The 26,378-nt window shown below is 47.4% G+C and overlaps 1 protein-coding gene across 2 annotated transcripts; it reads left to right on the forward strand.

Annotated features, from left to right (window-relative positions):
* On the forward strand, positions 1 to 24,978 carry LOC132385899 (gastrula zinc finger protein XlCGF8.2DB-like). Of its 2 annotated transcripts, XR_009509332.1 has the most exons (3): positions 1 to 44; positions 7,770 to 7,930; positions 23,454 to 24,978. XR_009509332.1 is itself a non-coding variant. In XM_059958139.1 (2 exons), the coding sequence occupies exon 2, from the start codon at positions 8,770 to 8,772 to the stop codon at positions 9,745 to 9,747; it is 978 nt and encodes a 325-aa protein (XP_059814122.1). In that variant the 5' UTR covers positions 1 to 44; positions 7,770 to 8,769; the 3' UTR covers positions 9,748 to 11,479. The 2 variants fall into 2 exon arrangements, 1 of the variants encoding a protein (XP_059814122.1); XM_059958139.1 differs by lacking the exon at positions 23,454 to 24,978 and having other exon boundaries at positions 7,770 to 11,479.
* Positions 24,979 to 26,378: the final 1,400 nt, after the last annotated feature.

Consider the following 26,378-nt stretch of genomic DNA (forward strand, 5'->3'; position numbering starts at 1 on the left):
CGCGCATGCGCTGAGTAGCAGAGTCTGACAACGACCGGACAAAGGTAAGAGCGGGTTCCGGCCGGGTTCTGATTCACCGGCGTCTGAAACGCGACCGAAGGATAATTACTGTGATTTCCAGCAACACCGGTGCTGCACCCCGCGATGCTCCTGGTCCTCTCCCTCTCTCTCAGCCCCATGATCCGTAACCTGCCCCGGAGAGATTTCGACTCCCCGGCGTTGCTGCCGCCGCCGCTTATTTTGCGGCGCATGCGCATTCTCGGGCCTTTCGATGCGGCCAGGGAGGTTTCTCCCTCCCTCCCCCCCTCTCTCTCTCCCTCCCTCCCTCTCTCTCTCCCTCCCTCCCCCCCCTCTCTCCCTCCCTCCCTCTCTCACCCTCTCTCTCCCTCCCACCCTCTCTCTCCCTCCCCCCCCTCTCCCTCCCCCCCTCTCCCTCCCCCCTCTCCCTCCCCCCCTCTCTCCCTCCCTCTCTCTTCCTCCCCCTCTCTCTCCCTCCCTCTCTCTCCCTCCCCCTCTCTCTCTCCCTCCCCCTCTCTCTCCCTCCCCCTCTCTCTCCCTCCCCCTCTCTCTCCCTCCCCCTCTCTCTCCCTCCCCCTCTCTCTCCCTCCCCCTCTCTCTCCCTCCCCCTCTCTCTCCCTCCCCCTCTCTCTCCCTCCCCCTCTCTCTCCCTCCCCCTCTCTCCCTCCCTCCCTCTCTCTCCCTCCCTCCCTCCCTCCCTCTCTCACCCTCCCTCCCTCTCTCACCCACTCTCTCCCTCCCACCCTCTCTCACCCTCTCTCTCCCCCTCCCCGTCCCCAGCTTAATGGTGCATTGCCGCCACCTTCTGCTCCGGAGTATGCGATGGACTCACATTCTAAATCCCGTCACCCAATCGCACACATACACATACCCTAACCTACACTTTATCCTCCCCATCCTGGTACCCTATTTCTGTTTATCCATCATATCCTATAAAAAAACCCCTGTACCCCTTAAGAAAGCTAAAAATACCCTGACCTGTGTTCTCCCACCCATGCCCAGCAACCCTTTTAATGTGAATTCCTGCACCCCCAATTCCCTTAGATTAATTCTCATCATCTCTCTCTGTATCCCATACTTCCTGCAACTCAGAACTACATGCTCTACTGACTCCTCTTCCTGACATTGCTCACACAGTCCTGTTTGGTGTTTCCCTACCAATTTCAGTGTTTGTTTCAGTGCACAGTGCCCCAGCCTTAACCTTGTCCACACAATTTCCTCTCTTCTGTATCTACTTCCTACCCTAGAACCTGCAACACTTTTATGTATTTGATATAAATGCCTCCCTTTCCCCTCCCTGTCCCATCTTTCTTGCCACATTCGGTTAATTTTTTCCCCGATTACACACTTAACCTCTGCTTTACTAATACTAATGTGCATTTCTATATTTTCTTTCTTTATTGCCCTCTTTGCCAACTCATCCACCCTTTTGTTGCCCTTTAACACCTACATGAGCTGGAACCCATAGAAATTTAACCTGACCTCCCTGATTTGGAACTCTTGTGACTGACTGAAGGACTTCATGAAGTACATCTTACCGGCTGTTTGAGTGAGAAGACCTTAAACTCGCCAGTACTGAAGATGAATCTGAGCATATCAATGCTTTGACTAGTTTAGATTTCTCCACCCATCACAATGCAACCAACACTGCCATCATCTCCACTGGACACACCGCTAACTTATCAGATGTTCTTCTGCTGATTGCAATCGCTTTTGCTGGTATAGCCACCCCAAACCCTGTCACTTTGGTCTCAGGTTCCTTAGCACCATCTGTATAGACCTGAGTATAATCACTATACTTTTCCATCACATAACAGTTAAATGCACTTACCAAATCAGTTTTATACTTTCCTTTCCTTTTTCCCTCTAACAAATGCCAGTCTACGTCAGGCCATACCAGCTTCCATGGAGCTACAACTGGATAAACTACTGAAGGACTTATCCTTAAATCAAACACTCCACATGATCTAGCAATATCATTCCCTACGCGACTAAAGTTTTCCCTCTGTAACCACCCATTTTCCCAGGACTCCTGCAACACTCATTAAGAAGGGTGAGAATCATTGTGTCCCTGCAAATTAACCCAGTAGTTTCCCATCAATTGCGTCCTTCTCAATTCCAAAGGCATTGTTCCCATTTCTAACTGCAGGGCTGATACTGGTGATGTTTTAAAAGACCCACTGCACACTTTCAAAACCTGAGCCTGAATCACATCCAGTTTCATTATAAGAGACCTGGCTGCTGATCCATATGCTACACTTCCATAATCCAACACAGATCTTACTAAAGCCACATACATTCTCTTCAATGCTGAACAACTTGCTCCCCATTCCCTAGCAGTCAAACAGCTCATCACGTTTATTACTTTTTTACAATTCTCATCAACTTCTCTGATATGGTCTGCCCATGTTAATCGTGAATCAAATATAACTCCCAGAAATTTAAATGATCCAACCCTTTCTAATTCAATCCCATACATCCTTAACTTCTTCCCTACTTCAATTCTTTTCCTAGTGAAAAATACAGTTTGAGTTTTTTCCACTGAAAATCTACATCCCCAATCATAACCACACTCTACCACTTAATCAATTGCTCCTTGTAGTTTCCTGATTATATGCTCCGTGTTCCTGCCTCTTTTCCACAAGGCCCTATCATCTGCAAACAGTGACCTACCTATATCCACTGGTACCTTTGTGAAGACATCATTGATCATGATGATGAAAAGTAACGGGCTAATCACACTACCCTGAGGTGTGCCATTTCCCACTGTGGACTGTATTGACAATTATGATGCAATCCGAACTTGAATTTTTCTACCAAACAAAAAATCTTTAATCCAATTAAAAACTCTCCCTCCAACCCCCATCTTGTGCAGTTTAATTAATAATCCTTCCTTTTGCGTCATATCAAAGGCTTTTTCAATGTCAAAAAACACTGCAACAACTGATTCTTTACTTGCCTGGGCCTTTCTTATTTCAGTCTCTAACCTTATCACTGAGTCCATGGAATTCCTTCCCTTCCTAAAACCACTCTGATAACTTGCCAGCATTCCTCTCTTCTCAAGATCATATGATAACCTTTCAGTTATCATCCTTTCCATTACCTTACATATATTTGATGTTAGTGATATTGGCCTGTAGCTAGTGGGTTTTGACGGATCCTTGCCAGGTTTCCTTATTGGAATTACTACTGCTTCTTTCCATGCACTTGGCAATCTTCCCTCCTCCCACACTCTGTTGTAACAATGCAGTAACTTCAAGAGCGCTCCTTCTCCTAGATTTTTTAGCATAATGTAGCGTATTAGATCTTTCCCTGGGGAGGTTGGTCTCGATCTCTTTATTGCTCTCACCATTTCTGCCAAAGTAAATGGATCATCAGTTATATCATCTGTTTCTTCCCTCCTGTTTAACACACCTGGGTATTGACTCATTGTTCTTTCCCTTCTCCTTCTCCCTTCTTCAGAGAAATCTTCTGAACTGTGTATCTTTACAAAAGACTTGGCCATGATCTCAGCCTTATCCCCGCTGGAGACTGCTGTTTCCTCCTCAGATATCATTACTGGATGCTCCCAATCCCTTCTATCGCCCCCCCCCCATCCTCTTAATCATTCCCCATTCCTCTCCCACAGGCGTTGTTCTTCCTATTTTGTTGCAAAAACTCCTCCAACTTGCCCTTTTAGCTTGACGTATACTTCTCACCACTGCCTGTGCCTTCTTATATTGAAGCAAATGCTGCATATTATGGGTTCTTTTAACTAGCCTGAATGCTCTGTTTCTGTTTTTTACAGCCTGACCACATTCCTCTGCCCACCATGGCACTATTTTTCTATTCATCCTATTTTTAGTCCTGGGTATAAATCCTTCTGCTGCCATAATAATTGCTCAAGTCACCTGACTGTTTAATTCATCTATATCTCCAGAAATGTCAATCCTTGTCAATGCTTCTTCAGTTAACTTCTGGAACTTACCCCAATCTGCTTTTCCAAACACCCACTTTGGGACTACCCCACCTGGTATTATTTCAACTCTTTCACCCACTGAACATAAAACTGGTTAGTGATCACTACCTACTGTTGAAGCAGTCCAAACGCCCCAGTTACTGTTGACGGCCAAGACATAAGACACTAACGTAATATCTAATACCGACTCAGTTCTTGTTGTTATGTTTATCCTTGTTCCTCTCCCATCATTCATACATACCAAATCCCTTTCTTCCATCAAATTGTCAATTACAGTTCCATTTGAATCTGTAATCGGATCCCCCCATATTGTGCTGTGAGCATTGAAATCTGAACACCGCACTACTTTATGTCTATTTTGTCCTTGTATCCTTAGTAGGCTGTCCAAATCCAACCTTTTACATGGATTGTAGTAGTTAATTATAACCACTCCCTCCCCTCTCTCCCATATTTTCACCACTATGTATTCCTGATCGTTTCCTTTTTCCAGTACTCTATACGGTATACCTTGCTTGATTAACATAGCACAACCTCCTCCTCCCCCTAGATTTTTATCTTTTCTTATCATTGTATACCCATGTACCACAAAGTCTAAAGCTGGTTTCAACCAAGTTTCCTGAATACACACTACATCTGATTTTACAACCATTTCCTTAATAATTTCCTTAAATTCCTAGCCATTGGCCAGTAAACTCCCTGCATTCCATTCAAAAGAATCACCATAATGAGTACTAACCAAACTATGACACGTCCTGGCTTGACTGATTAGTGAGGTTCTCCCTGACTTCTTCCCATGTCAGTCCTACTAACACTAAATGGTTTACTGCTGCCTTGACCACCAGCAGAATTTTGTCACTTTTTGACTTTACCTCTGCCGTACAATTAATGACTCCTGCAATGAATGTTACCAGAGCTTTTTTTCCCACACATAAATCCTGTCTGCATAAACTCTTCGCTGCAACTCTTGCATCCCAATTGCTCTCTGGTCATTAGGAGCATTATTCTGTTCTCTGGACATTCTTACAGCTTCTGCATAAGTGATCTTTCTTTTCACTCTTATTTCTTGAATTTTAATCTCCCGTCTCATAACCTCACACCCACTATATGCCACATTATGAGCTCCTCCACAATTACAGCATTTTGGTTGCACTCCTGTTCCGCACTTTCCATATTCATGAACATCCCCACATCTAGCACATCTCCTCTGCCTTTTACAGTTTTTAGCTATGTGTCCAAACCTTTGACAATTATAGCACCTCAATGGGTTTGGCACATATACCCTTACTGGGTAACTCATGAAACCCAGGAAAACTTTACTTGGCACTCTTGCTTCTTCAGATTCAATCAATACTGTTTCACTTTCCTTTTTCATTCCCTCCTTTGTTGTTTTCAGTCTTCGAACATTAATTACTTTCCCCCCTTTGATATTCCTCTTCAACTCTTCCATGTTTATACTCATTGGTACACCCGTGATCACTCCCTTACAACCACCATTTCGTGCTCCCACCCTCCCTGTATATTCCACCTTGCATTTTCCTATCTCTTTTAGCTTGAGTGCTTTCTCAAGTTGTTCCTCATTCGCACATCTTACCAATAGATTGCCATCATTAAGGACTTTTGCAAATACTATTTCCCCTACCTTATTTGCCAGAGTTGTTGTTAGCACAAACGGGTTCATTTCCTTCATGTGTCCTTGCGCCTTCTCATTAAACCCATTTATGACAACAGCTCCCCTCTCAACTTGTTCATCTTCCTTACTTTCAGAACTCTCTCCACTGTCATTTCTTATTCTTTTATTCCCTTTGTCTTGGTTTTCATTCATCCATCCCCTCACTATCTCCTTATTCCTTTTTGTTTCTCCCTTCACAATAATCCATTTCTCCCCAGCTGCCTACCTCTGCTCCCAAATCCCTATCCCACTCCTTCTCCACTCTCTTTCCCTCAGCCCCTCCTCTCACCTTGTCTGCCATTACCAGACCCAGGCAACCCGCTCCCAGCAATTCCCACTCCTTCCCCACTCTCTTTCCCTCAGCCCCTCCTCTCACCTTGTCTGCCTTTACCAGACCCAGGCAACCCGCTCCCAGCAATTCCCACTCCTTCCCCACTCTCTTACCCTCAACAAGTTCCAAACCACATTCACACATGCACCACCACCTTCCAACCTCTCAGCCCAGCCCACAACCAACCCAACAACACCGGGAGGTTTCTCTTCGTGAGGGTTTCTGGGTAAAGAGGCAGCCATGGGCAATAGTACCGGTGTTGTTCCGTACATTCGAAGGAAGTGCGAGCGGATGTATCTCCTGAACGTTGCCGTGCTCCACTATGTAAATCCGAGGATTATGAACTCCGAACGAAAATATAGTTCCTAGTTAAGCTCGGTTGAAGAGTTTACCTTCCAGTCAGTGAAAATGTCAATTAGTGCTGTACGGAAATAAAACCTTCCATCGGATTTAGTTCTCTCTGGGTCAATAACGATATGAAACACCTTTGCCTCGATGACAAGTGACTTCTGGCTTTCAGATCACAAAGGTGCCGCACTCCAATGAGAATAACCACTGCCCTCCACTATATATTCATTGGCATTGCCATCGATGGGTTCATCACTGTCAATCAGCAGATGGGGGGGGGGCGATCCAAGTAATTAGTAAATCTCCAGCATCGTACATGCAGTAACACGTGATCTTTGTAGTATTGTGGAACATGACCAGAACTTGAAATAATCCCGAAGGAGAGAGACAAATTGGGCCAAGTCACAGGTTGATTGAAGTCAGAAACAGCCCATTCTCATAAAGACAGGGATATAGTCAGATAATTTGATGGTCAGTCAGAATGTCTGATCCGAGCCTTGTTAGAGGATGAGTGCTTATGGAAACATGGAAATCTACAATATAATACACAGTGTGCCGTCCATGTAACCTGTTCCAGAAACTGCCTCCTATTTTCCAACTGCATTGCACTCTGTGTATTCTAAGCTCCATGAAGTTATCTGAATCTCTCAAAAGACTGCATAGTATCTGTCTGTACTGTCATCGCTGACTGTGTATTCCATACACCTGCTACTCTGTGTGAGAAACCTATCTATGACATTCCAATCGACCAAGCACCTTAAAACAATGCCCCTTGTGTTTGCCAATTCAGCCCCAGGAAAAAGCCTCTGGCTGTCCACACGATCAATGCCTCTCATCATCTTTTACACCTCTATCAGGTCACCTCTCATCCTCCTTCGCTACAAAGTTCACTCAACCTATTGTCATAAGGCATGTTCTCCAATCCATGCAACATCCTTGTAAATCTCCTCTGCTCTCTTTCTATAGTATCCACATCCTTCCTGTAATGAGGAAACTGAACAGAATACTCGAAGTGGGGTGTAAATCAGGTCTTGTACAGCTGCAACATTACCTCACCACTCGTGAATTCAGTTCCATGCTTGATGAAGGCCTTATTAACAACAATGACAATCAGCGCTGCGCCTTTAATTGTAAAATTGACATGGACCCCAATATCTCGCTGATCCTCCACACTGCCAAGAGTCCTAACATAATATTGTATTCTGTCTTCAAATCAGGTTGGATAGATTTTGGCATAGTAGGTGAATTAAGGGTTATGGGGAAAATGCAGGTAGGTGGAGATGCCCATCGCCAGATCAGGCATGTCCTTATTAAATGTTGGAGCAGGCTCGACGGGCTGGACGGCCGACTCCTGCTCCTATTTCTTATGTTCTCACCACAGACTATAATCTCTCCTGAAATACTCTCCTTCTCCCATTGATGTCTTTTGCAAATATTTTTTACAGGTTTGAAATGGCAGAACACTTGCGCATGGGAATCTCAAACACAACAACACATCAGTTTTGCTGAATGACTGGATATTTAAGGAGTGACCAAATATTTTCTTTGCAACACCAACACCTCTGTTGTCGATCCACGGAGATGAAGAATTATCTCATAACATCTGGTAATGTATTCTGTCACTGAAATCAAGCATTCTGTTGTAACTCAGTGAAATCCACATGAACCGGGGTGCTGAGAACACACCAGCATTTGTTCACTGGAGATCAGTTCTTCTACTGCATTGATTGTAGAAGGGATTCAAACATCTGACTGTCTGAATTGCAGAGAATTGATCGCAGTGAGATATCATTCTCCTTCTCTCAGTGTGGGAAGGGATTCACTCACAGCCTACCCACAGACACGCCAGTGAGTTCACAGTGGGGAGAGGCCGTTCACCTGCTCTGTGTGAGGGAGGGGATTCACTCACAGCCTACCCACAGACACGCCAGTGAGTTCACAGTGAGGAGAGGCCATTCACCTGCTCTGTGTGAGGGAGGGGATTCACTCACAGCCTACCCACAGACACGCCAGTGAGTTCACAGTGGGGAGAGGCCATTCACCTGCTCTGTGTGAGGGAGGGGATTCACTCACAGCCTACCCACAGACACGCCAGTGAGTTCACAGTGGGGAGAGGCCATTCACCTGCTCAGTGTGAGGGAGGGAAACTACCCAGTCATCCAGCCTGAAGATACATCAGGAAGTTCACACCACAGTGAGATGCTCCACCTGTTCTGACAGCAGGAAGCAATTCATTCTGTCGTCGGTGCTAAATATACATCTGAAAATTCCCCAGTGAGAAGACAGTAACCTGTTTACATGGTGGGAAGGTATTCACACACTAAACCATGCCACAGTGACACCAGCAAGTTCATAACGGGGAGAGGCCAATCACCTGCTCTGTGTGCGAAAGGATTCACTGAATCATCTCAACTGAATGAACACCAGTGAGTTCACACTGAAAAGATGTCGTTCACCTGCTTAGACTGTGGGAAGGGATTCACTCGTTCATCCACACTACAGAGACACCAGCGAGTTCACACCGGGGAGAGGCCATTCACTTGCTCTGAATGTGGGAAGGGATTCAGTGACTCATCCAAACTTGTGAGACACTACCGAGTTCACACTGGGGAGAGGCCGTTCACTTGCTCTGAATGTGGGAAAGGATTTGCTCGGTCATCTCAACTGACTGAACATCAGCGAGTTCACACTGGGGAGAAACCGTTCAGCTGCTTTCAATGTGGCAAGGGGTTCACCCAGTCATCTCATCTGAAAGTACATCAGCGAATTCACACTGGGGAGAAACCGTTCAGCTGCTCTGAATGTGGGAAGGGATTCGCTGATTCATTCTCCCTTGTGAAGCACTGCCGAATTCACACTGGGGAGAAGCCATTCACGTGCTGTGAATGTGGGAAGGGATTCACTGACTCATCCCACCTTGTGAAGCACTGCCGAATTCACACTGGGGAGAAGCCATTCACATGCTCTGAATGTGGGAAGGGATTCACTCAGTCGTCTCATCTGAATGTACATCAGCGAATTCACACTGGGGAGAAACCGTTCAGCTGCTCTGAATGTGGGAAGGGATTCGCTGATTCATACACCCTTGTGAAGCACAACCGAATTCACACAGGGGAGAAGCCATTCACATGCTGTGAATGTGGGAAGGGATTCACTGACTCATCCCACCTTGTGAAGCACTGCCGAATTCACACTGGGGAGAAGCCGTTCACGTGCTGTGAATGTGGGAAGGGGTTCACTGCATCATCCAACCTGGTGAGGCATAGCCGAATTCACACTGGGGAGAAACCGTTCACCTGCTTAGATTGTGGAAAGGGATTCACTCGGTCATCAGGCTTGAAAGTCCATCAGCGAGTTCACACTGGGCGATGCCAGTCACCTGTTCTGATTGTGGGAATGAATTCGCTCAGATATCTCAACTGACTGAACATCAACTGCTCAGACTGTGGGAAGGCATTCACACACTGATCCACACTGCAGAGACAGAGGTGGGTTCACACTGTGGGGAGGGTGGTCACCTGCTCAGAGTGTGGGAAGACATTCACACACTGATCCACACTGCAGAGACAGTGGTGGGTTCACACTGTGGTGAGGGTGGTCACCTGCTCAGACTGTGGGAAGGCATTCACACACTGGTCCACACTGCAGAGACAGTGGTGGGTTCACACTGTGGTGAGGGTGGTCACCTGTTCTGACTGGGATGGGTTTCAATCAGTCATTCATCCTTGTGTCACCGTATCAAGCTTTGACCCAACGTGAATCTGAGAGATCATAAGCTTCAGAGGACGTAATTCACTCAGGTTCACCAATGGAGTATTAAAGGCAGTGGTTCAGGCCAGGTTATTTTTGAGCTTTCAGCGGTGGCCACTCCACAGTCAGGATGGATTATCAAGAAAACCTTCATTAGCTGGAGCAAATGGAGCTGTCACTGTTGGAGTGGACAGAGTTGGAGCGGAGACTTTGAGGCTTTAATTTTTTGAGGTTTCAGTGGGGAGAGCAGTCAGTCAGAGAAGGCAAAATCATGATGGATGTAGAATTTTTTTTGCCCCTTCTTTACATTTTCTCAGTTGAAACAGTGGAGATGACAGGCAGGGTGGTGGAAAGCTGCTTTCTGGGATGTGGGAAGGCAGAGGACCCTGCTGTGTCCCTGATAACTACACCTGTGAGAAAGGCATCCAGCTTCAGCTCCGAACAATCCACATTATGGAGTTGCAGCTGGAACTGGATGAACTCCAGATCATCCAGGAGGCTGAAGGGGTGATAGGTAGGACATTTGAGAGGTATTTGCACCCAAGGTGCACGGCACAGGAAACTGGGTGACAGTGAGGAAGAAACTGCACTCTCTGTTTCCCCCTGTGCCCATCCCTTTGAACAACACAGGTATCACTTTAGGTACAGTCGGGGATGGTGGGATGACCTGGCAAAGAAAAGTCACAGCAATAGGGTCTCTGGCACTGAGCATGGCTCTGAGACTGAGAAGGGAAGGGAGGAGAAGAGGCGAGCTGTGTTGATACGTGGCTTGTTAGCTCAGGGAACTGACAGGATGTTCTGTAGGTGAGTGTTGAGCATTCCTCAGGAGGGTGAACAGTGAAGGTCGTGGTCCATGTGGGTAACAATGATATGGGCTGGTAGAGTAACAAGGTTAAGTTAAGGGAGTTCAGGGAGTGAGGTGCTAATTGAAAGGACAGCTCCTCCAGGCCTGTGATCTCAGGACTGCTGTCCGTGTGATGTGGCAGGGATCAGAAGATTATACAGTTTAACATGTGGCTAAAGAGTTGGTGCAGGAGGGAGGGGATAAGATTTTTGGATCATTTGAGCTTGTGAGGATTGCTGTGTACAGAGGAGTGAGAGTGTGTAGGTAGGGACAGCACATCACTAACGGAATGTGACTGGGCACACAGGTCTCTCTGTCTCTCTCACAAACACATCAGTGGAGTGGGGAGGGAGGGGAGTGAGAAGGGGAAGGGGAATGAGGAGGATGGAGTTCGGACTCCTTCACAAAGTCCCACACTCACCCAACCCTCCCCTCTGGAATTGGTCCCATTCCCTCCCCAAGATTGGGGGTGAGCATTGAGTCACCTTGCCAACAAGAAAAGGAATTGTTCGATAACATCTGCTTAACACATTTTGATAATAAATTTACATTGAACTTGAACATTGAAATGTACTGTTGGTAAAACATGTACTGATGGGAAATGGTCTCAGTGAAGGACCGAGAGTGGAAAACGAACCGGTGTTCAGCCCCACTGCTCCGTGCCAGACAAGAGCCCCTAAATGAGTCTGCCCGTGTGTCTTTTATTTCCCTTCTCAACCCCATTCCCTGCCCTCTCCCCATGACCTTTGATGCCTTTACTGATCAAGCACTGATCAACCTCTGCTTTAAATAATCACTTGGCAACTGTGCCGTCAGTGGCAATAAATTCCACAGGCCCCTCATCTACCTAAATGCATGCTGTCTGGTATTAGGTATTTTGACCCGAAGATTTAAAATGGCAGCTATATACTCTATCTATATCTCTTTTAATCTTATCAAGCCGTGTCAGGGCACCCTGAGCCTCCTCCACGTCAGAGAAGCAGCCCAAGTTTGTCCGAACTCTCCTTACACAGTAGCTCATGCCTCTAATCCAGACAACATCCTGGTGAACCTCTTCTGCAAACTCTCTAAATGCTTGATCTCTGCTATTGGACATCTTGACGCAGAAGGTTAAAAGTGGCAGCTCTCTACTCTGTCTATACCTCTGGTAATCTGATCAAGCTCTCTCAGCTCACCCTGAGCCGCCTCCACACCAGAGAAAACAGCCCAAGTTTGTCCGAACTCTCCTTACACAGCAGCTCATGCCTCTAATCCAGACAACATCCTGGTGAACCTCTTCATTGCTGTCCTAAACCCAGCGGAGTAATAGGCTTTAAGTAAATAAATGGTGGGTTGTTAATTAATAAGAGTGTCAAAGGTGACGGGGCAAAGGCAGCAGAATGGGGTTTAGAGGGATAATCCAACAGTCCTGATCGAATGGTGGAGAAGACTCAATGGACGGAATGAGTATTTCAGTTCCTATGACTTGTGGTATTGTGGTGAGATGGTGGAGCGGTGGGGAGTAAGGTGAGTGTCAAGTCCAACTTGAGTTTCTAGAAAGCATTGGGACCTAGAGGCAAAAGAAAATAATATTTATATGGTTAAAAGCAAGAACAAGAATTTACTGATAGACCAGACAGAACCCACTGCCTGAAACAGTTTGGCGGACCCTGCATCATCACGCCGGCAGTCCGAGAGCAGCGTTGGAATCTGCGGTAAGATGCCGAACTTTAAATAACTGGAGACCGTTTCATGGAAAAGAGCACCGCTGTCACTGCGTTTGAGTTAACTCCGACACGGGGCCCATCGCGCGCAGGCGCTTCTTGGAGATGACGTGGGGCTTAAGAGCTCGCGAACCTTCGAGAGAGATTTCGCCCGGTCGGAGGCCATAACGGTTCAGTAGAGAAACGGAGGTGCAGGTCCGAATTCGTCTACAAAATCCGAGAGGCAGCCAGTTTTTCACCTTCACCTTAACCTTAACCTAATGAAAACTTATGACTGATTACTTATGACATTTTTTATGACTTATGACTAAGAACTAACGGAACTTTAAAACTGCCGCAGTTGCGAAAAATACAAGGAAACGTTGTTTGGTCATTGAGTGGAATCGAGTTAAAAACCTTTAGGTAGGCGCATTCAATCTCTTTCAAGTGGGGAGGCTGCACATGTTCAAACAACAGAACAAGAACTCCGACTTGACAGTGAAAAACTGGTTGACAGTGAAAAGGCAAACACGAGGAAATCTGCAGATGCTGGAAATTCAAGCAACACACACAGCGCTTCTCCTTATAGTTGCTGCCAGGCCTGCTGCGTTCCACCAGCGTTTTGTGTGTGTGTTGACAGTGAAAACACTGCTTTACAGTGAGAATGCTGCTTGTCAGTGGGGAAAAATAAAACTTTTTGACCGGGAAGCTGGAGGACCAGGAAACAGAAATCTGGGAGCCTTAAGCTGGAGCAGTAGGAGCAATAACTTGGAATCCTTAAAAAGGAAGAAAATCAAGTTGAGATAAAACAACATCAAAGCGCCATTAAAAAGTTGTACTTGCCCTTTCACCTGTGAACAGCCTGCAGGCGGAATCAAACATGGCTGATCAGGCTATTGGGAAATCAGTTGAGCAACTCAAGGTAATGCGAACGACAGCAAAATGAGTATTTTCTCGTCTGGCCAACAGTATTACCAGGGCCCATCAAAACATGTCTGAAGAGGATCTCAGAGTCAGTTTCAATAAACTCACAACAGAAGCCGAGAAAGTCATGGAAGCCAATGATGATGTGGAGGCCGGATTCATTGTGGAACGGGAGGCGGAGCTGAACGCAGAGAAAGTAGCCGTGTTAACTGAACAGCAAAAAGCCGACCTGGCAAAGACGGCAAATGAGTCTGAGTTGAAACTGAAGGAGATCAGAAACGTAATCCAAGAGTCTCTTTGGAATAACTTTGGAAATGTTGAACTGTTCACAGCACTACAAGCAGGAGAGGATGAATGTCAAAACGTCGCTGCTGTACAACCCGATGGCCACCAGGTGGGGTTTGACTTCATGACAGTCCTACAAGGACTGGTACAGACAGCGAAGGAGGTGCATGGTCGGTGGAAAAGATATATCCCGCCAGGTGATCGGAAGCACCTTCTGAGTCGGCTAAAGGGTCTCGAACTCCACATCCCCAAGTTGGTTTCCAAGAAAGAAAGGAGAAATGAGGATGTGGAAAGACTAACCCCAACGGCGTTGGGCTTTTCCTCCAATTTTCCCACGCCAGCCATCAGACTGAAACCGACGGCCCTTCCCAAGTTTACTGGCAGAAAACGTGATTTTCACAGATGGAGAATGGACTGGGAAGCACACAGAGGCAGGGAGAGCCGACCTGTTCAAAGGAGGTGATAGAGATTTAAGTACCGGACAGTCTTGACCACAAAGTCAGAAAAGACCTTCGCCTCACTACTTATCACACTGCTGATGTCATCTTCCGTGTTCTCGAAAACCGCTATTGGAATCGAACGTGCATTGCTGTTGAAATAGTGGAAGAGTTACAGAAAATGCCAGAAATCGTCAGCCACGGAAAATATTGGAATTAATTCAAACTGTGGAGAAGGCACTTCAAGACTTGAGTGGCCTTGGAGACTCGGGTGCTATCAAAAATCCACTGGTGACAAGTTCAATTGAAAGTAAACTTACAGAAACTCTCAAAAAGGAATGGCTGGTCTATGTCGCTGTCAGGGGAAATGCTTTGGCACCAGATAATCGGTTTGACAGTCTCTTGGAATTCCTCAAAGAGCAAGAGAGCGTATATGAGCAGCTGGAGCAACTGAGGGATGAAGAGCCGAGTAGAAGAGGAACCAGGGCTGAGCCAAGACATGCCAGAGCCAAGTCTACCAAGTCAGGCGACGACCATGCAGGGTGTGTCGTCTGCGGTGATGGAAAGCACAAAAGGAAGCTCCACTTTTGCAAACGGTTTCGAGCTCCAAAGCTACGAGAGAAAAAGGCTGCAGTAAGAAAGGTGGCAGCATGCAAGAGGTGTCTCGAGGTTCATGATGACTGTTCATACTGCAAACCCGCCTGTCTGTGTAAAGACTAAGACTGCAAGGATGAGCGTACTCCCGAGCATCATTACTATCTGTGCCCCAATGCTGAAATAAAGAAAAGCAGCGCAGGTCAGAAAAAGAGCAGATTCGGTCCAGAGGAAGATAAAGGCAGGAAGAAATATAGAGAGGATCAAGAGGAGTTCTTCAGTAAACTTTCAACGGAATTGGCCAAACAGTGTTGCGATGTATTTTCAAACACTGCATCCAGAGCCTTCAGCACTGTGAAAGATAAGCCGGGCCTTCCGGTGGAAAGTGGATTGTAAGAGATGCCGGTGAATATGACGCTTCTCGAAGTCACAGCTAATGCTGGACAAAAAATCGGGACGTTAATTGACGGCTTCAGACAGCAATTATACAACCCAGAAGGCTGCAAGTAGACTGAACCTCAGGAGTGAGGAAATCACTCTCGTCGTCCATGGGGTCGCGGGGATGAAGATTCAGGTGGAGACAAAGCGGTACCTTCTAAACGTCACTCCCAAGGTCACTCTCAAATCACAGCAATCGGTTTGTTATTGTCTAGACTCCACAAATCTCCACAAACTTGTGACACCGAAGCAACTGCAGAAATTCTTCCCAGACATACCGCCTGATGAACTTGTGCGACCCAGAGAAATAGATTTACTCATAAGCCGTAGAGAAGGTCAGCTGGCGTCTCAGAGAGTCAGAGCTGTTGGGGACCTCGTGCTGTGGGACGGACCCCTGGGGAAAATGGCCAGAGGAGCACGTCCTGACCTCTTTGAGGAGCTGTCTGTGTCGGTCCCCATGTCCAAGTCACAGTTTGCAAGGTCAATGAGAGCGGCTGCTGTCCAGTACGAGGAGCTCACCAGCAGAGTCCGAGAGCAACTTCCACCAAACAGACAGGACGGCATCAAGCTCCAGGAGTCAGGTACTTCAACCACCAACCGGGACTTCCTGGAGTGGAGGAAGTGGGATCGTATTGACGCAGCATGCGAGCCAAAATGCCGGTGTTGTCGCTGCGGAAACCGCCAGCCGGGCGGCAAAGGAAAGAGTGACTCTGGCTGAAGAGAGGGAACCTGAAGTTGTAAGAAGAGGCCTCACCTATGTCACAGGTGACCGCCGCAGCAAGGAACCACGTTGGCACGCCAGGTATCCTTGGTTAGAAGATCCAGCTTCCTTGCCAAACAATAAAAGAACAGTCGAGGCTACGTTTCTCAGGACGGAAAAGCAACGAGCCAAAGAACCGATTGGAAACCTGCGTGCACTGCTCAGGTGCGCGACATGGTTGATCGAAGGGTTGAAATGAAATTGTCCGAGGACACAGTGTTCAACTGGAACGGACCAGTTCCAGTCACCTTATTGCTCCGATCCCGCCCTCTGTCACGACCCCAGTGAGACTCGTGTGGAACAGCAGCCAAACGTTCAGAGGCGTGAGCTTGACCGACCTGCTAATGAAAGGTCCAGATGTCCTCAACCAGATTCGATCTGTCCGACTCGGATTTAGGAGTAGGAATATACACTGCTCTGGGTGAAATTAAAAAGATGTACAATTCGGTTTGGTTGGAAGACCGGGAAGTGCACCTGAATAGATCCCTCTGCCGAGACTCCGAGGACGAGGAGCTGGGAGAATATGCAAACACAAGAGTGAACATCTGAGACAAACCAGCAGGGGGCATTGCGCATCTAGCAATGCGCGAAACTGCTTACCTCCCTCCTTTCACCCACCTCAGAGAGGAGCGGCAGGTGCTCCAACACGACAGATATGTCAATGACATTCTCACATCCCACAACAACCTTGGCCAGCTAAAATCCATGACGGCAAATGCGGAGCAGATCCCGAAGGCCGGAGTGTTGAAGCTCAAGCCTTGGGTCGTTTCTGGGCAAAGTGGGAGGAAAGAGTGCAAAGACAAGCTGGTCCAAGGCAGGAACCATGGTCATGTCAAACTTGGAGGCGACGCTACGTTGTATAAAAACGAACAACCCATCTACCAGGAGTGACCACCTCGCGTGGGTTGAGTCGCCCACAACTCTCTGGTTAATGCTGCCTTCGGAAGATCTCCCTTCGCGTGCTCCTTTGGGAACCAACCCCCGCTGTTCCCGAGCAGGAAGAGCAGATCGTGGTGCCGTCTGTTCAGGCCCATATCTATAGGTGCCGCGACTTTGGGAGGACACACGCACGACCTTGCCCAGATCAGCCGATCGCAATGGGACGATTGCCGATCGATACCGGACTCCTGCGCCTGAGTATCGACCTGGGCAGATGGTGTGGCTTTCATCCAAAGACATCCCTCTCAAAAACGAGCCTAAGAAACTCGCCCCTCGCTTCCTGGAACCTTTAGAAGTATAAAGTATCATCAACCCCGCAGCGGTCCGAGTTAAACTACCAAGATCTATGCACGTTTCCCAGTTAAATCCACTCTCCGTCAGCCCCTTGTGTCCTCCGACTGAAACCCCTACACCCTCCCGGATCATTGCCAACCATCCGGCGGCTACTAGATGTGAAACGTCGGGACAGGGGTCGACTGGGCCCAGTGTTCCTAGGTTTCCAGTTCCTTTATCCTGGACACTTCCCTCATCCAGCACTTCCACCGGGACCATCAGGACAATCATGGAGGATCTTGCTGGAGGCTTCCGTTGAGGGGAAAGGTACTGTCATTGTTCCTTCGGGTAATTCCCCATCTTGCTACTACCTCCTTAATCGCTATGTATCCGTCTGGGGCGGCCAGAATGAGCATAACACTGACCATGGTCGATGCCCTCTGATCCTTTGTATGGAAGGTTTGAGCACACCCGATGTGGTGTTCAGTAATAACCAAGATCGCCGTGTTGCTGGAACCAGACTCTATTGATAGGAAATCCATACACACCAGAACAAGTGGCCCCACTCTCTGCAAATGAGATAACGGAATGGGCCTTGTAGGCAGCGTCTTCCTCCGAACACATCGAATGCGCGGTTTACAGTTCTCTTCGACCACAGTTTTTATTCGGGGTCAGTAGAAACGATCCAATCCCTAGATCTTTTCAACCCCCAAATAACCCGAATTATCATCAAATGACTTCAACACAATCCCCGATACTTCCCAGACAGAACCAACTGGGAACGCGGAGACCTGTCTGGAGCAGACGTGACCCGGCATGGAATCTGGTTCCTCAACTGCAGTTTCGGCCAGTCTCTCCGCAGTAGAGATACTGCAGGGTGTTTCATCATTTCAGCTTGGGCCATATCCGCTTCCGCAGCAGCCGCCAAACGGTGATTACACAAGGGTCATCTCGCTGAGCGGAGGTCACTCCCTCTGGAAGCAGCTCAGAGAACTGCTTTGCATCCAGAGTGGTCAGGCTTGTGGTATGGCGCAGCCAGAAGTTCCCAAATGACCCACCGCTCAAACAGGCTCATTGCTTTAGATCCAGGATCGGGAACGCTCTTCCACTCTCAGTCCATTTCCAGACCTCCATGCTCACGTGGGACAAAGCAACTGCATCAATGTTCCGGCCGTCCGACCGGTACATCAGGCTGAAATCATAGACAGACAACGCGACGAACCAACGATGAACTTTGGCATCCAACTTTGCCGAGGTCAGGATATAAGTCAATGGACTGGGTCCAACCTCACTGAACACAGACAATTTCAATGTCAGAAACTCCAACTTGTGCGTGAAGCGCTGACAATGAAACCGCTTTCCGTCTCAGGAAACGTCTCGATAGCCCTCGCTGGCAGAGCCCCAATTCAGGGCGTGGATGGCAAGTATGTGTGTACACGAATTTAGGGGGGTCGGTAGATTTGGTTGAGTATATTCATATTATTTACAATGTATTCATTATTATGATTTCATTTATAAGTACGTTGATAATAAACGTATAATAGCTTTTTGAAGGTGGTAGAAGCTATTTTGAGAACTGCTCGAAATCATTCTCATGTGCGTGTGAAAATTGTTAGGGGGTTTGGGGTACACACAGATTTTTGGGGTGTGCTCTTATTTGGTAATGTGCATATATTTGGTGGTGCGCAGCCAAATGTTCGCAGATTGCGTTGTCGAACATGATGTCGAACACGCCGATTTGGTGATGTCTGCTCTCAAATGTCTATGTCAGCACTTCAAGATTTCAACACGAATTTTGGACTGGGTTCGGATTTTCAACTTCAAGACGGATTTTCAATGTGTGACTCGATTTTTCTGCTGAGATAATCTCATGGACATATGGGGTTAACAGCAGGTCTGTTCTGCGGACTGATTTGGAACGACGAATATGCGTGTGATCGTGGTCCTTGGTGATGCGCATGCGTTTAGAGATGCGCACGAATTCATGGGTATATTCCCGAACATGTGGGGGCGCACTTATCTGGGGACCAGATATAGCGCTTTATCGGTAACACGGCTTATGGTGGGGGGGATTTGGATTTGGGCTGTGCTGTCAGAGGTCGGAGAGCACACGGATTTAAGATTGCATCCAGATTTGGGTGGCTTTTTGGGGATTTTACTGATGTCGGTGTTCTCACAGATTTTTTGGAGACTGCGGATTTGGCGTTGTGACGTGCTTTAATTTCCGATACTTTTATAACCTCTTTTATAACCTTTCAATTGGCGCACATAGATTTTGCGGTGCATTCTTATTCAGGGATGTGTGTTGTCCAATATGGGATTGCCCTCGAATCAGCATATGCCAGCCGATTTAGATTTACACAAGAATTCCGGGTTGCGTGCGAGTGTTTAATATCGAGTCAGCCGTTTTGTGTACTGTTTGAAAATGATTCTTTCGAATTAGCTAATGTGCACATGGAATTTTGAGCGGGTTGGTGTGCAGATGGCTTATGGAGTGCGCTGCTGTTCAGGGATGTGCGCAGATTTGTGGGTGCACACGGATTTAGTGTTACAGCCAGGTTCGTGTACGTCGGCCGGTCTGGAGATGCAAATTAGGTTTCGGTTGCCTAAGGACAGCCATTTTCTGAACTATTTGCACTGATTTCGACTGTTCGGTACCCGATGATGTTTCCGGGGGTGCGCACTGATTTGTGGATTGTGTAGATTTAGGCACATAGGGGGATGCCCACTGATTTGGGGGTGCTCGTTGAATTAGAAGTGAGTAGGCCAACATAGCGATTTTTTCAGAATTCGGTGTTGTGGTGTCTGCGGGTTTGGAGTTGTGATGTCTGCGGATTTGGAGTAGTGAAATGAAGGTCGTTTCATTTATAGACTCTTTCCTTATCAATGCAGTGATAAGATTCTTGCTCAGGAATAATCTAAGGTGCATGTCGAGGTGTCAGAGAGTTTGGGGCGGACGGATTTGGCGTTGCATGAGAATTGCACAAAGGATGTCTGTGGATTTGGGTGTACACACTGATTTCCGGGTTGCATGCGGATTGGGAGGGGCGCACAGTTTTGGGGTGGAACATGGATTTGGGGTGTACACGGATTTCGGACTGCGTTGGCCAGTATGGGATGCACAGATGTACATAGGGTTAGTGGTATGTAGGCCACATACGGGGTACCCACCGATTTCCGGACGTGCGCAGATCAGATGCAGGGGTGTGTTGTCGAACATTGTGGTTCACTTGGATTGGGCGTGCATTCAGAATTGGGTGTGAATGAGCGGGTTGACAGTTTAGTTAGAAAAGCTGTTAAAGGTTCAACTCTAGATAAAGACATTCCCCTTTGAAAATCAGAACCTGATTCAGAGTTTGCAGGGTTAAGAATTAGGGGCTTGTTGTAAATCTAGTGGGACACTGGGCACAAGGGGAGACACATTTACAGAATATTTCAGGGTGAAGTTGATCAGGTGGATAGAAATCAAATGCAGATATCATTGCAATCGTTGGGGGGCGGATATCTTTCATTTCAGTTGTGGGAATGAATTCGATTCTCTCTATTGTGTTTCACTTGGTACAATCTGTAGGAATTTGTGGGTAATTTAGTTTTCCTTAGAACAAAGAAGCAGCTAGAGTTTTATTTCCCAATTCCCTGCAACAAATTTTATTCCAATGAATGGCGGGAACGCGAATTAAGAGAGAGTGTCAACCATCATGTGTCCAAAGCCCACCCTATTCATATTCACGTTAGCCAATCATTCAAGGAGAAAGCGGAAACTGGTGCGTTTGACATTGGATTATCCAACCAACATCAGACTAGAATTCCCGCTGTCTTGTAGGAAAGTCGGTTGGTGAGCGGGAATAGGGGTAGATGGACATATTCACAGACTAATGGGTGGCTGGCATTCCATAGTCGTTCGTTGACTGACAGCTGGCCAGTCCAGGACGCTGCTTTGCCCTCCCCAGAAACACACTTCCTCATGTTCCAGACCTGCCGGTCGATGGGCAACTCGGCCCCAGATCAGGCGGTGAATGTGAGGAGTTGGCGTCCAGATTGGAGACACTGCGACAGGCCTGCGTCCTGTGCTCAGGACGCGGCTTTATTAATAAAATGAAGCACCGAGGGGACAGAGTATTTCACCGCCCTAATTATATGTTCCCTGAATTTTGACTGAGTCACCGCGTAAATAAATGTATTTGTGCAGCAGCTGAAATCACTCAGCAAAACCCCGACGTAGATAAAGATCCATTCAGAATCATTGAAACTGAATCCTTTCCCTGAGACCTGATAATATATGAAATTTACAACAGTTGTCATCCACAGGAGGATGAAGCTGCCGGAGAGGGTGAAGAGTAAAATCACAGACCTCCTCCTGCTCTCCATCTCCGGGTCACTGCGGTTCTCCCCCATGCTCTGACCTTTCAGCCCCTTACGGACCCGACTGGCCAATAAAATGTGCCTGACTGTCAGAGCGTTGAGCAGCAGGATCCCAGCGAAAGGAAGGAACGGGGTTAAAACTGTATTAAGCCAGTCGTATCCTACCCACTCGGGGTCAGTGAAATAACTGTCCATCAGTTTACAGAACCACGGTATATTGTCAATGATCACCCTGGGTTCCCGTGTGAAGTATTGTGGAACGTTTTTCAGACAGGACAGGACGCCGGTTGTTGTTAGAACCACAGCCGCAGTTTTTCCGGTGCAATATTTTGTTTTCAGCTTCTGACAGCAAATGGCGACAAACCGGTCAAAGGTGAAAGTGACGGTGAACCAAACAGAACAGTCTCTGGCTGTGCACCTCAGTATTTCGATAACACTGCACACAGGGGTGATGCTCAGATAACTCCACGGGAAGTAATACACGTTGATACTAATCAAAATGACCTCGGTGACAATTGTCAATAGATCGGCCGCTGCCATGGCCACCAGGTAGCGAGTGGTGCAGGTAGAGAGGCCGCACTTTCCCTGGGACAGGATCACAATCGCTACTAAATTCACTGTGTGTGGGGGAGGGGGAAAGAAGACGAGGGGGAGGGGAGGAAAGCGGAGAGAGGGGGAGGGAGAGGGGGATGGGGAGGGAGAGGGGGATGGTGGAGGGAACGGGGGAGAGAGAGTGAGGGAGAAAGAGAGATAACAGACAGAGGGCATTACTGAAACAATTCCTCAAGTTTCAGCTAAAGATCAGGAGTGCTCGAGACTGTGAACGGCTGCTAATCTTAAGTGAAGAACAGGTCACATTGCTTCTGACCTGCCTTCTTCAGTGTGGAGATAAGACAATGTGTGGACAATCGTCGGCGATAAAAGCGATCTCAGGAACGATCGGTGTTAATACCGATTCCAATCACTAACGTGGCCGATTTCACTGATTTAACGGTGACTGGCACACACAAAATACTGGAGGGACTTAGCAGGTCAGGCAGCGTCCGTGGAATTGAACAAACTTCCGTTTCCTGCCGAGACTTTTCCACAGGACGAAAGGGTGCAATTTACGACGCGACTCAGAGGGAAAGCAGACATAACTTAGTAAACTGAGGCCGAGCGGCTCTGTTAATGCATTAATTCCACAGCGCAGTTCAATTCGATAACTCTCGTCAGCAGATCCGCGGACAGTGGTTCAGATGATCAGACCCAATTATTAACGCGTACAACAAGCCGGAGGAGCTCAGCTGTCGGACAGCATCAGTGGAAACGAGTCTTGGCCCGAAGCATTGACTGCTCGTTTCTACGGATGCAGTCCGACCTGCTGAGTTCATCCAGCTTGCTGTACGTGTCTGCAGTGTACTTTGTGTTTACAGACCCAATTACTGACCGACAGGCAGTGAGATCCGACGGTGACCGTCTCCACAGGGAGACAAGAAAAAGAGGACCAGGGTTTCTCTCTGATCAATAACTCAGAAACAGTGACCTTTTCAATGTAAACCCATCCTAGTCACATCTTGCGCGAGAGCTGCCTGTCCCCACACTGTGACAATTCTGGACAAGGTGTCTTTGAAGGCAAGAACAACGTTCGAGTCGATCCCGTGAGTTTGATGAGAGACAAGAGTTTAGTTCCGCCTGTCATTAAATATGAAAAATCGGAGTGTTGAACTGACAGGATCAATATCTCTGACGGATATTTGTACAATAATCATCAAGTTAGAAGCTTGTCAAATGATCATGAACAGATTCACATGGTTAACACACATAAATACCAAACATGAATTGCTCTGCTTACTCACCAGGAACTCCAATGACGGCAATGAACACGTACAATATTTTCTCAACACTTCTGTACCTATCGAACAATGCAGGCATTTTCTCTGTCCAGTGACCTGTCCCCCCTGTGCTACAGGCGATCTCTCGGAATGAAATGTTAAGGGAGCTCATGCCTGGGGGTTTTAATACCATTTAGCGACTCCACAGGGACACATTTCAACAGATTTGAAAACAACTTTTAAAATGATTTACAAGTAATTACGTCAGGCAGTTGCAATCCCCGTGGTGACAGATTGCGATTAAATAATTAACTAGTGCAATGTTTGGACTGTTTGTGTGAATTCGTTTGTCGCAACAAAGGTGACTCAACCTTCAGTGATATCATGTCAATTCAATGTGCTCCCACTATAAATATGTACTTCAATGGAGCCAATTGAGAGACACAGAATATTGAAGTAAATTTTGCCATTGTAGCCTGTAAAATTGTACTGAATCTCCTACTGCTACCATTCTCCTCGAGAGTATAAACTCTTGGAATTATTTGTGTTTGGGGGACTCTAACGAGGGGGTCGTTAAGACCAGAAGACCATAAAACTAAGGAGCAGAAGTCGGCCATTCGGCCCTTCGAGTCTGCTCCGCCATTTCATCGTGAGTTGATCCAATCTCCCCTTTTGTCCCATTCCCCCGCTTTCTCACCATATCCTTTGATGCCCTGAATACTCAAATACCTATCAATCCCTGCCTTAAATACACCCAATGACTTCGCCTCCACTGCCGCCCGTGGCAACAAATACCACAGATTCACCAACCTCTGGCTAAAACAATAAAATTCGCATCTCCGTTCTGAATGGGCGCCGTGCAATCCTCAAGTCATGTCCTCTCGTACAAGAATCCCCCCACCAAGGGAAACAACTTTACCACATCCACTCTGTCTATGCCTTTCAACATTCGTCACACCTCCAAATCCTCAGAACCCTGAAATACATACATACTCCGAATGTGTGACCCAAATTATCGGACCTCCAAAATCCGTACGCACCCTGAAATCCGCCGGCATTCCCAAATCTCTGCACACTCTCAAATTCGCACTGACAACCAAATCCGCGTGCATCTAAGTTAATGTGTGCCCTGAATCCGCATGCATCCCAATATTAGCTGGCAATTCACCCATTCTTGTCCACTTTCCTAAATCCCTGTTTACCCACCATATTCTCCAAAGCACTCCAAAATCAGTACATAGTCTAAAATCCGTCTGCACCCCCGAATCCTTTGCTCGCCCGAACCCGCTGATTATCCCACATGCACATTAGATTATCTCAGCGCAAGAATCATTTCAAATAGTTAACAAATGGGCTGCTTACATTAAAAAAAGTATAGAGGTCAAAATTCATATCGCGTTTATCCTTGAAAGAAACAACCTTGTGATTCGACACATCTCCAAAGTCAGTGTTCACCCCGAATCCGCCAACACACCCAACTCTGCATATATCAGCAAATCGGTGTGCACCCCCGAATCGGCCAACACCCCCAACTCTGCATATATTAGCAAATCGGTGTGCACCCCCGAATCCGCCAACACCCCCAACTCTGCATATATCAGCAAATCCGTGTTCACCCCCGAATCCGCCAACACACCCAACTCTGCATATTTCAGCAAATCCGTGTTCACCCCCGAATCCTCCAACACCCCCAACTCTGCATATATCAGCAAATCCGTGTTCACCCCCGAATCCACCAACACTCCCAACTCTGCATATATCAGCAAATCCGTGTTCACCCCCGAATCCTCCAACACCCCCAACTCTGCATATATCAGCAAATCCGTGTTCACCCCCGAATCCTCCAACACCCCCAACTCTGCATATATCAGCAAATCTGTGTTCACCCCCGAATCCTCCAACACCCCCAACTCTGCATATATCAGCAAATCCGTGTTCACCCCCGAATCCTCCAACACCCCCAACTCTGCATATATCAGCAAATCTGTGTTCACCCCCGAATCCTCCAACACCCCCAACTCTGCATTTATCAGCAAATCCGTGTTCACCCATGAATCTCTGCTGACCGGCAGACCCTCATTCAACTCTCAAATCTGTGTTCACCCCCGAATCCGCCAACACACCCAACTCTGCATATATCAGCAAATCTGTGTTCACCCCCGAATCCACCAACACTCCCAACTCTGCATATATCAGCAAATCTGTGTTCACCCCCGAATCCTCCAACACCCCCAACTCTGCATATATCAGCAAATCTGTGTTCACCCCCGAATCCACCAACACTCCCAACTCTGCATATATCAGCAAATCTGTGTTCACCCCAGAATCCACCAACACCCCCAACTCTGCATATATCAGCAAATCTGTGTTCACCCCCGATTCCACCAACACTCCCAACTCTGCATATATCAGCAAATCGGTGTGCACCCCCGAATCCGCCAACACCCCCAACTCTGCATATATCAGCAAATCCGTGTTCACCCCCGAATCCGCCAACACACCCAACTCTGCATATATCAGCAAATCCGTGTTCACCCCCGAATCCGCCAACACACCCAACTCTGCATATATCAGCAAATCCGTGTTCACCCCCGAATCCGCCAACACACCCAACTCTGCATATATCAGCAAATCCGTTTTCACCCCCGAATCCGCCAACACACCCAACTCTGCATATATCAGCAAATCCGTGTTCACCCCCGAATCCTCCAACACCCCCAACTCTGCATATATCAGCAAATCCGTGTTCACCCCCGAATCCTCCAACACCCCCAACTCTGCATATATCAGCAAATCTGTGTTCTCCCATAAATCTCTGCTGACCGACAGACCCTCATTCAACTCTCAAATCAGTGTTCACCCCCGAATCCGCCAACACCCCCAACTCTGCAAATATCAGCAAATCGGTGTGCACCCCCGAATCGGCCAACACACCCAACTCTGCATATATCA

Source organism: Hypanus sabinus (genome assembly GCF_030144855.1).
Source record: "Hypanus sabinus isolate sHypSab1 chromosome X2 unlocalized genomic scaffold, sHypSab1.hap1 SUPER_X2_unloc_4, whole genome shotgun sequence".
NCBI lineage: Eukaryota > Metazoa > Chordata > Chondrichthyes > Myliobatiformes > Dasyatidae > Hypanus > Hypanus sabinus.

What these genes read in the sequence shown, in the direction of transcription:
- LOC132385899 (XM_059958139.1), top strand. Translation starts at nt 8,770, where the DNA reads ATGTCGTTCACCTGCTTAGACTGTGGGAAGGGATTCACTCGTTCATCC.